General features: G+C 36.7%; 1 protein-coding gene across 3 annotated transcripts in view; it reads left to right on the top strand.

Moving 5' to 3' along the window:
* CNTN5 (contactin 5) overlaps positions 1-18,545 on the top strand; it is a gene marked incomplete at its 3' end in the record, with an annotated part of 796,845 nt that overhangs the window by 723,027 nt on the left and 55,273 nt on the right. For all 3 annotated transcript variants that reach the window (XM_079928800.1, XM_079928801.1, XM_079928802.1), the window contains one exon: positions 1,918-2,067. In XM_079928800.1, coding sequence (XP_079784926.1) covers positions 1,918-2,067 — 150 coding nt within the window. The remainder of the gene's footprint in view (positions 1-1,917; positions 2,068-18,545) is intronic.

Raw genomic sequence — 18,545 nt, forward strand, 5'->3', positions numbered from 1 at the left:
TATTTCAAAGAGAAGAGCATGATCAACTGTGTAATAGCATGATGTTAGAACAAACAGTCTAAGGAACAGAGACCCAACCATACAGTTTTAGCAATAGAGACCATTGGTGATCTTTACAGGAGCAGTTATAGTGGAATGCTGGAGGTTAAGAGCTTGATTGGAGTGGGTTCAAGAGTGAATAGAAAGAGAATAATTGGAGATAGCAAATAAGGCACAAATAACTCTCGAGAAGTTTTGCTATAAAAGAAACATAGAGACTGAGTGAAGGCTGGAAGGAGAGAAAATTTTGAGACAATTTTGTTTTGATTTGTTTTTAAGTGGGAAAAATACCTGCATGCTTGCTTTAGAGACATTTGTGGGGGAGGTGGGGAGGAGAGAGACACAACTGAGATGGACTGACCTCTTCTTTACAATATCTTAAGAGGGCCACCCCTTGAGAGGCATAAAGTTGCCTTAGAGTGGATTCATGTTTCTACTGTAGTTAAAAGTTGTAAGAATGTTCAGAAAGAAGAATGAGTATATGGCAATTTTGCTAATGACGGATTATGAATTCCAAAGGCCCTAATAAAAGAATTTTAAACAGTAGGGAAGGATGACAACTGAGACAGAAAGAGGAAATGTGCAGAGTTCTATGGGGATTAGAATAAAACGGATGAGGCACGACCTATCTGTCTGGAGTTGCTTGAAATGACTGACATAAACAGAAGTCAATGAAACAGTAAGTCCTGAGGGACCCAAGGCAAGTATTGGTGAAACAGTGTATGTTGGGGTCTAGGGAGAGCTGAGTGTCTTGGTATCTCTTCTTCCCACCTTTATGTTTGGCATACACAGCTCAGTATTCTACCAACAGTGGCCTTTATCCCCTACCTCTTAGACTCCAAACATGTCGCTCATTTGCCAGTGCAGCAAAAGGGAACAGACTTTTTTCATATCTTCATTTCATTGCTTTAAAAAGTCAGCTCTGTAGGGCTGTGAGATTTGTCAGTCAGCCCACACTGCCTATGCGCTGATCATTCACCTTTCATGGAACTAATTATCTGGTAATATTCTACTGTTACATTTCAAAAGAGATTTTTATGGGAAATCCAAGATGCATTTAATTAATTACACCTTGTCACAGTAAAAGTCCATCAAGTCATCAGATCAAGAGTTCCCCCCTGCCACTGCCCTGCCATGTTTAAACAGAAATCCAGGGCTGATATAAACCCAGAAAATGATTGAACTTCATAAGGGAGGTTTTCTACTTTCCCCCTTTTCACTTCTATAACAAATGTTCTTCCAGAAATGTTTCCTACACAGCAGAGATGAGTGAACAAGAAAAGCAGTCAAATAGAGCATAAATGCTATGTAAAAAATACTTTACTATGTGGTAATTATATTGACACACAATTTTATGTTTTAATAAAATCTAAATGTAGTGCAAAAATCACTCCAAGGAGAGTTCAGAGCTTCCACTTTGAAACCACAAACTGGAGTTTTTAAATTAGAGAAATATATTCTTACTCTGCTGCTTGGAACTGCCAAGTGGCTAAGCATGTTTGCCAGAACTGTGAGGAGAAAACTGCTCAAGAAATTTCTCTAGAAATATGAGAACTATTTGCTTAAATTAGAGCACTAGTTGGTGTCTTATCTGGGGCTGAGGGGTTGACAAAATGATCATGGCAAGTTATGTTATGTCAATCTATGTGTAAATATGAGATGAAAGAATTCTAACTACAACAAACTGACATGTGCAAGTGCTTACTTCTGAAGACTGATTTTCATTTTACTAATGAGATGGGAGGTGACACATGACCATGTGTTATAAGGATGTACGCAGCAGCCTGCCAATTATGTCAGTGCCTGTGATATCTTTGATCACGATCTATAAGCATTTCCAGTTCACTTAATGGCATGAAATCTACTTCCTCTCCACAGTCCCAGAAATCATAACAGGGGACATGGAATCAGCCATGGCAGTGGACCTGAACCCCTGGGTGGAATATGAATTCAGAGTGGTGGCCACCAATCCAATTGGGACTGGAGATCCAAGCACCCCATCTCGAATGATCCGCACAAATGAAGCAGGTAAGAATATTGGGGAGTCAGCATTCTATTTGGTATGTCCCTAATCACTTTTAAAGCAAGTTGAATTAACCACTAATGCTTGCTTTAGTATATTTTTTCCTGATTCATTTACCTAGACATCATAAAATATTTTCCTTCAAAATAATTCTTTCATTTTATCTGTTTTCAGAACATTCTTTCCTTGTTTCTACAAGTACAGGTCTAGGTGCTTCAATTTCCTCCCAAACCTTGCCTGCATCAAGTTACCATGAAACTGAAGCAGTTAGTTTCTTCTTCTAATTATATACTCATTCAATACAGCAGACCTATAAAATTCGGAATAGATTAGCTCACCCTCTTTTTCACCAGTGATAACAGTTACCTCTAATTATAGGGTACTTCCTTAAACTCTTTATGTTGCCCTTCACCGTCTGAGCTGGTATAAATTACACTTGGTAAAGACAAACATAGTCTTAACTTGACCTACTGCCATCTTGATGTCTATGTGTAAAATAACTGCTTCCTAACTCAGAAAAAAAAAACAGTATTCTTCTGGCCTTTTAGAATGAAGTATCTCTGATAGAATCTTTCTAAAGACCACACAAGGAAAATTAACAGCTTTATTTAAAAACAAATGTTAAGATAACTTGTCCATCATCTGGAAGAAGCAGAATAAAGAAAAATTGTTAGTAGAGTTTTGATTACTTTGGACAAAGTCTTATTGAGATTTATCTGTATGTCCCTATAAAATTGTATATAAAAAGTATTTAGTAAGGCACTAGCTTAGGCAAACACAAATATCAATAATGTTGATAAGAAAGATTAAAACAACAGAGAAATGAAGAGGGGGGTCGATTACAGATATGAGAAGGAGAAATACAAATTAATGTCTTTACACTCAATGGTAACAGGAATCTCAATAATCATTACAACGTAAGTACACTAAGGATGAAAATTTTGTCTTATTTGTTCACTGTTTTATCTTCAATACCTAGAACAATGTCTGGCACTGGTACTCCATATGTCTTTGTTGAAAGATTAAAAAGGAATATTCCTTTTCTTTCCTTTATATGCTGCTATCCACATCAGGACCCAGGTCAGAGACACATGTACATAGAAGTTTAAGAATGAACTGTGTATTGTACAGTTTGTATCATAGTTATAGAATTGGACCAAAAATGTGATTTGTGACTTCTTAGAAATCGAACAAAGCTTATAATAATTAAAATAAATTATCAAAAGAGTTGGTTCTTTCTCTAAAACACACTCAGTCTGGTTCTTAAAAAGAGAAAGAAGGAAAAGAAAAGAATCCCAAATGATCAACTTATTGCATAAAATGTGAATAATCATTAAAAATATGTTCAAATTCTTTTCATATAAAAATTAAGCAACCAAGAAAAGAACAACTAGTCTAAATATGTTGGAAAAGATTCATTCACAGAAAAATCCAACTTTTCTGCTTTTGTGATTTGCCTATCACAAGTTGTTTTTTTTCTGCTACTTTTTCAATAGTGTGAATTTTTAATTGAACATTAATTGCTAGGTTGGATTTCCATGCATTCGTGAAATCAGCTTTCATTGTGTACAGGTGTTCATTAATTAAGGGCATAACAGGTTAGTTGTTCCTCATTTTATGTACTCACTGTGCAGATATTGAAATGACTGCCAATATTAATACTTAGGCTCACATATTTTCTAAAAAACACTGCCTTAATTTGCATATTGTTAATTGTGTTTAAACAAAGGCAAAGATTACTGCCTAATTCAGATGTTCTCTATAAATATTCATTTCAAAATAAATAATCCGTTTGGGGTGAATAATCATTTTAGACTTTCTGTAGTACAAATCTCTTTGTGCTATTAAAAATAACAACAACACTTTCACTTTTCAAGTTAAATCGTATTCAGATAATGCATTTTAAAAGATTTGTCCCTTGTCTATTTCTGAAGCTACTTCAATCATATAGCGCCTGTCTCTCCATTTTATCATGAGTTCTATACACATGACATACTTTAGTCCATTAAAATCTTATGGAAGAGAAGAGAAATAGCATGAAAAATACATGAAATACTCTTTTTTGAAAGTGAGTTGAGGAAGGCTGTACTGCATACTTTATGCTTCTTGTGCTTTGGTACCACACAGGGCTAAAGCTGCTAATGGTGTTGAACCAAGGGTTGAGTTTTGTGCCTGTTTTGTCAGGCAGCACAGATTAAAAGGGACACTAACATCCTGAGACATCCTCTCAAGTGATGCACTCTGCCTCTATTAAGTACATGTCCTGCATTTTAAAAGATGATGCTGTTCTAATGGGCCAAGTAATCTTTGAAAACCAATGGAGCTGCCTGGAAGAGAAAAGGTCTCACACTCAGGATATTGAATCAAAAGTTTTATGTCCCTTTAAAATTCTCCTCTTTACTAGAATATTCTAAATCCCAAAGCAGTTTTAGTAAAGCATTTTTACCTTAGATTGTTTCTTGCCCACACACCAAAAACGGTTAATTTTTCTTTGCAATATACTGTAGGGTATATTTTGAATTTTATGGTCATCAAAATATTCTTCATAAGCAATAAATATAAGATAAATTGGTTTAGTCAACTTATTATTTTTAGGATGTCAAAATCGTGGTACAAATACAGATTTCCCCAGCTATCTAAAAGGAAAGCATTCCTAAGAAAACTTGTAAGCCAAAATGGCATAAAGTGAAGAACCAATTTTCATTTTTCACCTTTTTCATAAAAGTGAAAATCTATTCAGATTTTTTTCAGTTTGTGAAAATAGGTACTAATGTAAGTCTTTTGTAAAAAAACAAAGTGGTATAAAGCAAACTTTTGAAAAGCAAGGGATACCTGTATATGTTTGCACTTTAATGTATGTTTATATTTATTTATTTATAGTTCAATTTTCTTACAAGTTTTAGTGAGTTTGTTAGCTACAGAGAGAGAGAGAAAGAAATTTGCAAATGTGGAAATGTGTTACTATCTTCAAACCAGTATATAAGTTTGTGTTGAATACTGGGAATGCTTTCTCTACCATTTAAAAAGATGACACTCAAGAGAGAAAAATCACATTTTAGGAAATGAATTTTGAAATAAACACTCTGGTAGAAATAATAAAATATGTAAATATGAATTTAGCAAGAAAAATTCTCTCATTTAATTAATTCTCTCATTTAACTGAACTTTAATATTCTGTGTTACATATTTATAACACTAACTGATGAAAGATAAATGAAAAGGAGAGAAGATACCATTAACTATGTAATCTATAGTTTAGAAAGGTTTGGTCTTTTCTGTTCTATAAAATTTCTATTATTATTAAAGCTCTTGGTTTAAATCTCAATACCTGCAGTTTTTTATTCCAAATTATGATGAACTGATAGAGAGAGATAAAAGAAGGTGCTACCTAATACCTGTAATTAAGAGTTTGAGGTTCAGAGTTATGCAGGTCTGGATTAATGTTCCTCTCTGCCACTTACTAGCAATAAACATAGGTAAGCGATATGCACTGTTCAAGGCTCAATTTTTTCACTTGTAAAATGGAGATCATATAGCAACCTACTCCTTTGGATTATTGTGTTAAATAAGATAATGAAGGTAAAGAGTTTGGCACATGGTAAGTGCTTAACATTAGCCATTTATTATTATTATTATCATGAATTTAAATGAGTTATTACTTTATTAAATATAAATTTAAACGAAAGTAATTATGCATGTTGCTATTTTCGTATAGAGGAAACATTTTCAGGTTAAATGTATGTTTGTCAACATAGTAAGAGCCATTCAGTCTCTTGGCTTGCAGTTGCCTCCAAGACACTGTCCTGTTGAGAAGTCTCCACAGCAGACTGTGTGTCATCCATCCTGGCCCCTCAACCCACCTGAATGGTTGGGGAGTCAAGAGAGCCCTTCAGAGTGTGGTGCACAGTACAGAGCACCATGTTCCCCTCTACATCTCCCTTCTCCACCTCCATGTCTGGGCTCTCCATGCTGCTTTTCTTGTCTAGCCACCCTCATCCATAAGTGGATCATATTGTCACAACACATAGCCATTTTCTTTGGTTCTTATAACATAGATAACACAAAAGGAGCAGAGAAGAAGAAGTGTCAAATGAAAGACTTTGCTTAAACACATTGTTGCATATTCAATAACTTTCTAGTTTCTTAGTGCATTGTAGTCTGTCCTGTCATTCCCTTTGGACTTTGAAATGGAAAATGTCACATATTTTTTGTGACACAAGGAAAAACTTTTCTACATTTAAGAGATTAATGGTCAACCAGATAAATATGACTATCAGGTAAACAATCAGATGAAAATCTTTCCTAGCCTTAGCACTTTCTGTACTATATTATGTTACAGTTAGGTAACTGGTTTACTGAGCAGACTGAAATACATAGAGTTTAAACATAAGAGTTTAATTCTTCTCCCACCATTGTTCTCCAATATGTTCCATCTCATCTCTGGCTTCAGCCTCAACTATATCCAAGGCTCTTTTAGGTACTAGGACAGTCTCATTTTCAACTATTAAAAAATTCTATACTGGGGAGGAGCTTCAAGATGACGGAAGAGTAAGACGTGGAGATCACCTTCCTCTACACAAATACATCAGAAATACATCTACATGTGGAACAGCTCCTACAGAACACCTACTGAACGCTGGCAGAAGACCTCAGACTTCCCAAAAGGCAAGAAACTCCCCATGTACCTGAGTAGGGCAAAAGAAAAAAGAAAACACAGGGACAAAAGAATAGGGACAGGACCTGCACCAGTGGGAGGGAGCTGTGAAGGAGGAAAGGTTTCCACACACTAGGAAGCCCCCCCGGGCGGAGACTGCGGGTGGCTGAGGGGGGAAGCTTCGGAGCCACGGAGGAGAGCGCAGCAACAAGGGGGGTGGAGGGCGGAGCGGAGACATTCCCGCACAGAGGATCGGTGCCGACCGGCAATCACCAGCCCGAGAAGCTTGTCTACTCATCCGCCGGGGCGGGCAGGGCTGGGAACTGAGGCTCAGGCTTCAGTCGGATCGCAGGGAGAGAACTGGGGTTGGCTGCATGAACACAGCCTGAAGGGGTTAGTGCGCCATAGCCAGCCGGGAGGGAGTCCGGGAAAAAGTCTGGACCTGCCAAAGAGACAAGAGACTTTTTCTTCCCTCTTTGTTTCCTGGTGCCCGAGGAGAGGGAATTAAGAGCGCCGCTTAAAGGAGCTCCAGAGACGGGAGCTGAGACTGCTGCTGCAGCCACCAAGAAGCCTGTGTGCGAGCACAGGTCACTATCCCCACCTCCCCTCCTGGGAACCTGTGCAGCCCGCCACTGCCAGGATCCCATGATGAAGGCACAACTTCCCTGGGAGAACACACACCGCACCTCAGGCTGTAGCCATGTCATACTGGCCTCTGCCGCCGCAGGCTTACCCCGCACCCGTGCCCCTCCCTCCCTCCGGCCTGAGTGAGCCAGAGTCCCCGAATGAGCTGCTACTTTAATCCCGTCCTGTCTGAGCGAAGGACAGAGGCGCCCTCAAGCGACCTACACGCAGAGGCGGGGCCAAATCCAAAGCTGAGCCCCGGAAGCTGTGCGAACAAAGAAGAGAAAACGAAATCTCTCCCAGCAGCCTCAGGAGCAGCGGATTAAATCTTCACAATCAACGTGATGTACCTGCATCTGTGGAATATCTGAATAGACAACGAATCATCCCAAATTGAGGAGGTGGACTTTGGTGGCAAGATATATACTTTTTTTCCCTTTTTCTCTTTTTGTGAGTGTGTATGTATATGCTTCTGTGTGTGATTTTCTCTGTATAGGTTTGATTTTACCATTTGTCTTAGGGCTCTGTCTGTCCGTTTTTGGATTTTTTTTTTCTTTTCTTTTCTTTTTTTTTTTACTTTTCAAACTTTTTTCTTAATAATTATTTTTTTTATTTTAATAACTTTATTTTATTTTACTTTATTTTATTTTATTTAATCATCTTTCTTTCTTTCTATTTTTTCTCCCTTTTATTCTGAGCCATGTGGAATGTGGAATGAAAGGCTCTTGGTGCTCCAGCCAGGTGTCAGGGCTGTGCCTCTGAGGTGGGTGAGCCAACTTCAGGACACTGGTCCACAACAGACCTCCCAGCTCCATGTAATATCAAACGGCAAAAATCTCCCAGAGATCTCCATCTCAATGCCAAGACCCAGCTTCACTCAACGACCAGCAAGCTACAGTACAGGACACCCTATGCCAAACAACTAGCAAAACAGGAACACAACCCCATCCATTAGCAGAGAGGCTGCCTAAAATCATAATAAGGCCACAGACACCCCAAAAAACACCACCAGATACAGTCCTGCCAACTAGAAAGACAAGATCCAGCCTCATCCACCAGAACACAGGCACTAGTCCCCTCCACCAGGAGGCCTACACAACACACTAAACCAACCTTAGCCACTGGGGACAGATACCAGAAACAACAGGAGCTACGGACCTGCAGCCTGCGAAAAGGAGACTCCAAACACAGTAAGTTAAGCAAAATGAGAAGACAGAAAAACACACAGCAGATGAAGGAGCAAAGTAAAAACCCACCAGACCTAACAAATGAAAAGGAAATAGGCAGTCTACCTAAAATAGAATTCAGAGTAAAGATAGTAAAGATGATCCAAAATCCTGGAAATAGAATAGAGAAAATACAAGAAACATTTAACAAGGACCTAGAAGAACTAAAGAGCAAACAAACACTGATGAACAGCACAATAAATGAAATTAAAAATTCCCTAGAAGGGATCAATAGCAGAATAACTGAGGCAGAAGAATGGATAAGTGCCATGGCAGATAAAATACTGAAATAGCTACTGCAGAGCAGAATAAACAAAAAAGAATGAAAAGAACTGAGGACAGTCTCAGAGACTTCTGGGACAGCATTAAACACACCAACATTCGAATTATAGGGGTCCCAGAAGAAGAAGAGATAAAGAAAGGGACTGAGAAACTATTTGAAGAGATTATAGTTGAAAACTTCCCTAATATGGGAAAGGAACTAGTTAATCAAGCCTAGGAAGCAAAGAGAGTCCCATAGAGGATAAATCCAAGGAGCAGTACTCCAAGACACATATTAATCAAACTATCAAAAATTAAATACAAAGAAAAAATATTAAAAGCAGCAAGGGAAAAACAGCAAATAACACACAAGGTAATCCCCATAAGGTTAACAGATGATCCTTCAGCAGAAACTCTGCAAGCCAGAAGGAAGTGGCAGGACATATTTAAAGTGTTGAAGGAGAAAAACCTACAACCAGGATTACTTTATCCAGCAAGGATCTCATTCAGATTTGATGCAGAAATTAAAACCTTTACAGAAAAGCAAAAGCTAAGAGAATACAGCACCACCAAACCAGCTTTACAACAAATGCTAAAGGAACTTCTTTAGGCAGGAAACACAAGACAAGAAAAAGACCTATGATAACTAATCCAAAAGAATTATGAAAACGGGAATAGGAACATACATATCGATAATTACCTTAAATGTAAATGGATTAAATGCTCCAACCAAAAGACATAAACTGGCTGAATGGATACAAAAACAAGACCCATATATATGCTGCCTACAAGAGACCCACTTCAGACCTAGGTACACATACAGACTGAAAGTGAGGGGATGGAAAAAGATATTCCATGCAAATGGAAATCAAAAGGAAGCTGGAATAGCAATTCTCATATCAGACGCAATAAACTTTAAAATAAAGAGTATTACAAGGGACAAAGAAGGACACTACATAATGGTCAAGGGATTGATCCAAGAAGATATAACAATTGTAAATATTTACGCATACAACATAGGAGCACCTCAATACATAAGGCAAATACTAACAGCCATAAAAGGGGAAATCGACAGTAACACATTCATAGTAGGGAACTTTAACACCCCACAGTCACCAATGGACAGATCATCCAAAATGAAAATAACTAAGGAAACACAAGCTTTAAATTATACATTAAACAAGATGGAATTAATTGATATTTATAGGACATTCCATCCAAAAAAAACAGAATACACTTTCTTCTGAAGTGCTCATGACACATTCTCCATGTCAGATCATATCCTGGGTCACAAATCAGCCTCGGTAAATATAAGAAAATTAAAATTGTATCAAGTATCTTTTCTGACCACAATGCTATGAGACTAGATGTCATAAAAGGAAAAAATCTGTAAAAAATACAAACACACAGAGGCTAATCACTACAATACTAAATAACCAAGGGATCACTGAAGAACTCAAAGAGGAAATCAAAAAATACCTAGAAACAAATGACAATGAAAACACTAAAACCCAAAACCTATGGGATGCAACAAAAGCAGTTCTAAGCGGGAAGTTTATAGCAATACAATCCTACCTTAAGAAACAAGAAACATCTCAAATAAACAACCTAACCATACACTTAAAGCAATTAGAGAAAGAAGAACAAAAAAAACCCAAAGTTAGCAGAAGGAAAGAAATCATAAAGATCAGATCAGAAATAAATGTAAAAGAAATGAAGGAAGTGATAGCAAAGATCAATAAAGCTAAAAGCTGGTTATTTGAGAAGATAAACAAAACTGATACACCATTAGCCAGACCCATCAAGAAAAGAAGGGGGAAGACTCAAATCAATAGAATTAGAAATAAAAAAGGAGAAGAAACAACTGACACTGCAGAAATACAAAAGAGCATGCGAGATTACTACAAGCAACTCTATGCCAATAAAATGGACAACCTGGAAAAAATGGGCAAATTCTTAGAAATGCACAACCTTCTGAGACTGAACCAGGAAGAAATAGAAAATATGAACAGACCAATCAAAAGCACTGAAATTGAAACTGTGATTACAATCTTCCAACAAACAAGAGCTCAAGACCAGATGGCTTCACAGGCGAATTCTATCGAACATTTAGAGAAGAGCTAACATCTATCCTTCTAAAACTCTTCCAAAATATAGCAGAGGGAGGAACACTTCCAAACTCATTCTACGAGGCCACAATCACCCTGATACCAAAACCAGACAAAGATATCACAAAGAAAGAAAACTACAGGCCAATATCACTGATGAACACAGATTCAAAAATCCTCAACAAAATACTAGCAAACAGAATCCAACAGCACAATAAAGGATCATACACCATGATCAAGTGGGGTTTATCCCAGGAATGCAAGAATTCTTCAATATATGTAAATCAATCAATATGATATACCGTATTAAAAAATTGAAGGAGAAAATCCATATGATCATCTCCATCAATGCAGAGAAAGATTTCGACAAAATTCAACACCATTTATGATAAAAATCCTGCAGAAAGTAGGCATAGAGGGAACTTTTCTCAACATAATAAAGGCCATATATCATGACAAACCCATAGCCAACATCATTCTCAATGGTGAAAAACTGAAACCATTTTCTCTAAGATCAGGAATAAGACAAGGTTACTCACTCTCACCACTGTCATTCAACATAGTTTTGGAAGTTTTAACAACAGCAATCAGAGAAGAAAAAGAAATAAAAGGAATCCAAATTGGAAAAGAAGAAGTAAAGCTGTCACTGTTTGCAGATGACATGATACTATACATAGAGAATCCTAAAGATGCTACCAGGAAACTACTAGAGCTAATCAATGAATTTGGTAAAGTTGCAGCATAAAAAATTAGTGCACAGAAATCTCTGGCATTCCTATATACTAATGATGAAAAATCTGAAAGTGAAATTAAGAAAACACTCCCATTTACCATTGCAACAAAAATAATAAAATATCTAGGAATAAACCTATGTAAGGAGAAAAAAGAGCTGTATGCAGAAAATTATAAGACAATGATGAAAGAAATTAAAGATGATACAAATAGATGGAGAGATATACCATGTTCTTGGATTGGAAGAATCAACATTGTGAAAATGACTCTACTACCCAAAGCAATCTACAGATTCAATGCAATCCCTATCAAACTACCACTGGCATTTTTCACAGAACTAGGACAAAAAATTTCACAATTTGTATGGAAATGCACAAGATCCCAAATAGCCAAAACAATCTTGAGAAAGAAAAATGGAGCAGGAGAAATCAGGCTCCCTGACTACAGACTATACTACAAAACTGCAGTAATCAAGACAGTTTGGTACTGGCATAAAAACAGAAGTATAGATCAATGGAACTGGATAGAAAGCCCACAGATAAACCCATGCACCTATGGTCACCTTATCATTGATAAAGGTGGCAAGAATATACACTTGAGAAAAGACAGCCACTTTAATAAGTGGTGCGGGAAAAACTGGACAGGTATATGTAAAAGTATGAAATTAAGACACTTCCTAACACCATACACAAAAATAAACTCAAAATGGATTAAAGACATAAATGTAATGCCAGACACTACCAAACTCTTAGAGGAAAACATAGGCAGAAGACCCTATGATATAAATCACAGCAAGATCCTCTTTGACCCACCTCCTAGAGAAATGGAAATAAAACCAAAAATAAACAAATAGGACCTAATGAAACTTAAAAGCTTTTGCACAGCAAAGGAAACCATAAACAAGACCAAAAGACAACCCTCAGAATGGGAGAAAATATTTACAAATAAAGCAGCTGACAAAGGATTATTCTCCAAAATTTATAAGCAGCTCATGCAGCTCAATATCAAAAAAACAAACAGCCCAATCCAAAAATGGGCAGAAGACCTAATTAGACGCTTCTCCAAAGAATATATACATCTTGCCAACAAACACATGAAAGGATGCTCTACATCATTAATCATTAGAGAAATGCAAGTCAAAAGTACAATGAGATATCATCTCACACCGGTCAGAATGGCCATCCTCAAAAAATCTACAAACCATAAATGCTGGAGAGGGTGTGGGGAAAAGGGAACACTCTTGCACTGCTGGTGGGAATGTGAATTGGTACAGCCACTATGGAGAACAGTATGGAAGTTCCTTAAAAAAATACAAATAGAACTACCATATGACCCAGCAATTCCACTACTAGGCATATACCCTGAGAAAACCATAATTCAAAAAGAGTCATGTACCACAATGTTCATTGCAGCTCTATTTACAATAGCCAGGACATGGAAGCAACCTAAGTGTCCATCAACAGATGAATGGATAAAGAAGGTGTGGCAATATATACAATGGAATGTTACTCAGCCATTAAAAGAAAGGAAATTGTGTTATTTGTAGTGAGGTTGATGAACCTAGAGTCTGTCATACAGAGTGAAGTAAGTCAGAAAGAGAAAAACAAACACCGTATGCTATCACATATTATGGAATCTAAGAGGAAAAATAAAGAGTCATGAAGAACCTAGGGGCAAGACGGGAATAAAGGCACAGGCCTACTAGAGAATGGACTTGAGGATATGGGGAGGGGGAAGGGTAAGCTGTGACAAAGTAAGAGAGTGGCATGGACATATATACACTACCAAACGTAAGGTAGATAGCTAGTGGGAAGCAGCCGCATAGCACAGGGAGATCAGCTCGGTGCTTTGTGACCGCCTAGAGGGGTGGGAATGGGAGGGTGGGGGGGAGGGAGGTGCAAGATGGAAGAGATATGGGAACATATGTATATGTATAACTGCTTCACTTTGTTATAAAGCAGAAACTAACACACCATTGTGAAGCAATTATACTCCAATAAAGATGTTTAAAAAATTAAATAAATAAATAAATAAAATAGAGAAGAGGTTATTCTCAATATTTTCAAACTACCCTATGTATTAGCCATTCAAGTATAACTAGTGGCTTGTGTGTGCTTCTTTTATTTCTTTTTTTCTTTTTAAATACTTAGTGGTCTATTTGGAACTAGGGAGTTATGAAACTGAATATCTATATCTCATGTGTATAGCTCCAAGTAGAGCTGAAATAGTAAGTTCTAATAGGTACATTTTTTTTTTTCCTGTGAAGATTTGTCTTGGAATACAATAGATATGTGTAACCTTTTGATTGTTTATTGACCTCGGTGACAAAAGAGTCTGAAATAAACATCTAGTACCCAAAAAGTAACAACAACAACAAAATTCTATATTAACTTAATAAACACTTTCATCTCATATCCAGTTCCATGTTTCTGTCCCTCCATCCCAGCACAGCCTTGACTCAAGGGTTATGATTTGTCTTTTCTTTCTTCTTTCTACTTCCTCCCTGACCTTCCAACTGCTATTCTGGTCACTTCCCAGGTCAGAAAAGAAGAAAATGAAAAATGACTTCACGTGTTGTAATTTGTTGTTCTCACGTAAATGTTGAGTGCTCCAGGAGATGGCATTTGTCCACATTCTGCTTCTTTCATTCTCGGAGTACATTGGTTTCTTAAGAGACTATCTTATCTCCTAGTAGGCAGCTTCATTAGCTGTGATACCAACAGGCTTATTCAAACCTACCTTCCACAGTGTCTGCTTTGCCCATGATAATCATTTTGCATTTCTGACCTGCCAAACTCTAGAAATGCCATATGTTCTCAAGAACTATTTTGGTCTCTGCTCTAGTAGCATAGTGCAGGGCTGAGCCATCTTACATAATTCTGAAGCTCAACAGCATCCAGCCAGGATGTGAGAGGTAAGCATCTGTAATCTCCTCATCAGCTGTTTTGCTTCTCTTGTCACTTAGCTTGAGGGGGAAATGATACTCCCACTTTGCTCCTAGAGAGAGCTGGGGATGGAGGGATATGCCGCAGCACATCCATCTGCTAAGCTGACAACCTTCTTCCAAAACACTGCTTGAGCTAAAATTTTATATATATGGCTGGAGGGGGGTAATGGGAAAGGGTCATGAAATTGGTTTTCTCTATTTCCTAGTAGTTCTGTGGTTTTGTCTAGCCAACCTCATTTTAGCATCTGAGGTTACATGTGTCTCATCCCAAGTCCAGAAAAGACTCATTAAACTTCCTACTACAGTTTCTTTCCCTGTACATTACCTTCCTACTTCTGAAAGGATCTTGCTTTGTTCATATTTGTATATTCACAGTCTTGTCCATGATAATTACTTAGGAAACTTCACTGAGTTCAAAAGTTATGGAAAGAACACAATAAAATACTATTATAAGATGGGGCTGAATTAATTTTCCCAGGGGCATGTGGGTTGGCCTTGTAAATGGCATTTAATGGAGCTTTGAAGGCCAGCCCAAATGAGACTCAGGCAGAATTATTTATAGGGGGCAATTAAAAAATCTACATACTATTGTCAGGCACTGGTGTGTACAGAGAAAAGGCATAAAACTGTGGGGTTTTTAAAGGTCTTTCTAGTCTACGCTTCTAAAAAATATATATGATATAAAAAATGTAAAGCAGTCAACTGAAATAATTGGGAAACTCTAAAAGAAAATACTATTAAATGAACATTATAACTTTCTTCAACTCAATGAGTAATTTAATTATATTAAATAAAAGAAATTGTTCTTAGTAACATTAAGAGCAGACAAAAATCATAGCAAGAAACAGACCTCTAAGACCAAATCTCAATAATTAGGAAAAAAGAAGATAATAGTATGGCTCATACAGCAGACAGTATTTTAAATCATGAAACCACTTTGGTCCAGGAAAGCCTTTTCTGCAAAATATATTCAAGAAATATATCTTCAGTTTCAGAGACACTTTGCAAACAGAGATGGTAACTTTAACAAATGCCCTTCTAAATGAAACATGGTTAATTGTTAGGCATGCCCCTTTCTGATTAATAGCAAGATGAGGGAAGAGCAGTAGAAGACTTGAGCATGAAAGACAAAAGGGTAATGAGAGGTTATCAACCCAGGAGTAAATATGAGACACTCAAGTTAGACTTTTCCCATCTTCCTAGTCCCTATAATGCCATATACCAGTCATAAATCATGAACCATGTTTCAAGCCCTATACTAAGCCCTTGCCTTCCATTATAGCATTTAATTCTCACATCAACCCTCTAAAGCAAGCAGGCTTATCCCCATCTTACAGATGAGAAACAGAATAAGAGAGTTAAAAACTTGTACAAGGTTATCTAATAAGTAAGTGGCAGAGTTGGAATTCTAATCCTAAACCAAAGGTGATGACTCCCAAGTTATCTTCCTCCCACCCCTCCCTTCTTCCTCTTGCCTTTTTCTTTCTCTTCATTTTACCACACGTTCCAACAAATTTTGCTCAAAGATTATTATGCCTATCCTCTGCTTCTACTTCTTTGTGGAATAAAGTTCAGAGAAAATGAGTGAATGGAAACACCTTTTATTGTCTATACGTACCTCCTGTGGTCCTGACTATTGCTATTTATGAGAAGGTTCATATATCAGAGAAATCTTACATTCTCTGAAATATCCTAGCAACGAAAGTTGTAAATCAAAAATGATATATTGCCTAGGTTTTCAAATTAAAACAAGCTGAGCCAAAACTGAAAGCACAATTCCCATGGTACTGTCGAAACTGTATTATCCAGATTTCCAAAATAACAGTCTATTTCAAGATCACATGTTTATAGATTCCTACTGAACTTAGTGTTTATCATAGAAGACAACTGTATTTTCTTTTTGAAGTAGATAATAACATTAGGTAATAGTTATAAATTACAGTTCCAGGCACTGTGATACATAATTATGAAAACCTTAAAAAGTAGGTATTATTATTATCTCCGTGAGACAACTAAAGGACAAAGTGGTTAAGAAATATTTTCAACCCATCAGCTAGAATGGTAGAACTGAGATTCAAGCCCAGATCTTTCTCAGTCCCAGAAGAATACTTTTACCACTTACACATACCACCTTAGCTACCCTATTGATAGGAATAACAGCATTATCTGAACTCTTTAGGAAACACCACTGGTATTATTTTTTTTAATTTTGGAAGCTCTTTAACTCTTTTTATAAAGTGAGCTTAGATGATAATCAGTTAACTGAAATATTTGTATGTTACATACTTCAATTCAGGTAGGAATTTTTTTTTTAAATTTCTCTCCTGACTCCCACCTTCACTATATTATCAACCTCCATTCCCTCCTTCCATTCTTTTGCACTTCTCTGCCCAAACCCGTTGCTGGATTTGCTCCTAAATTATGTGACCGCTCCCAGGTCTCTAGTAAAGCTGTATTATTTAATGAGCTATGTAAACATTTACTGTAATAGATTTGGAAATTTTTCAGGGAAAAAAAGAGAGATTGGTAAACGATTTCATCCTGTATTCTTTTGTTTAGTTGAATGCTAATTAAAGTATGTTTTTAGTGTGATTGACTTTGTTCAGACTATTACACTTAGGAAGAGTTCTTTGAGACTCAAGCTTAAATTCATGCACACTTAAACTAAGGTAGTACACTATATTTTAGTCACTCTGAGCATTTACAACCAAATGTATAAGATAAAAAGGGACAAGAGTCTACATTTCAACATGCCAGTTAAGACACTAAAACAGCAAGACATTTATAGATTGTTGGAAAAGTATTAATCACGTTATTCCTTCATGGAAGACTAATGTTCAAAAGAAATTCTGAAGAATAAGAGTTTAACTCATTAACCATGCATGTAAACTTGATTCTCTAAGCTAATAAGCTCATGGCATTGATCAGTAGCCAACAGAGGGAGAAAAGCATCTAGCTGCTTAATTCTAAATCAGATTTTCAATAATTATATTGAAAATAAATTTGGGTTTAGGTAAATATGTATTTCTCTGAACTCAATGAAAGCATTTATTACATGTTTGATTATATTAATTTTATGCTTCTAACAAGAATTATAGAACTTTTACAATAGAAGTGCTCTGAACAATTAAGTGAAACCTCTACATATCATGAATATGTTGTTTTAAAAATAAAAGGATATAATTAAAATCAGTGTTGACTGCAGAGATAATAACTGTGAACCACCAACTTGAAAAGGAAACCAATGAGCATGGGTTCCACTGATCATCTGCATGTAATTAGGAAATTTAAGCCAATTAGAATTAGAGTACCCAATTCAAACATTGTGATCCTGACAGCAAAGCACAATGCCTGAGTTGCATCTATTAAAGACTTAGGTTTTCTTTTTGTTTGTTTGTTTGTTTTTCCAGTTTTATTGAGATATAATTGACATATAATACTGTATTAGTTTAAGGTGAACAACATAATGAATATACTGCAAAATGATTACCACAAGTTTAGTTAACATCCATCACCTCACACAAGTACATTTTCTTCTTTGTGATGAGAACTTTTAACATCTTCTCTCTTAGCAACGTTCAAATATACGATAACAGTATTGTTATCTATAGTCACCATGTTGTATATTATATCCCTAGAACTTATTTATCTTATATCTGGAAGTTCATACCTTTTGACCACATTTCCCCATTTCCCCCACCCTTCATTCCCACCTCTGGCAATCATCAATCTGTTCTCTGTTCCTACCAGTTCCATATTTTTAGATTCCACATATAAGTCAGATAATAAAGTATTTGTCTTTCCCTGTCCAGCTTATTTCACTTAGTATAAGGACGCTGATGTCCATCCATGTTGTCTCAAATGGCAGGGTTCCCTTCTTTGTATGGCTGAATAGTATTCCATTGTATAATACACCACATTTTCTTTATTC

Source organism: Stenella coeruleoalba (assembly GCF_951394435.1).
Source record: "Stenella coeruleoalba genome assembly, chromosome: 8".
Lineage (NCBI taxonomy): Eukaryota > Metazoa > Chordata > Mammalia > Artiodactyla > Delphinidae > Stenella > Stenella coeruleoalba.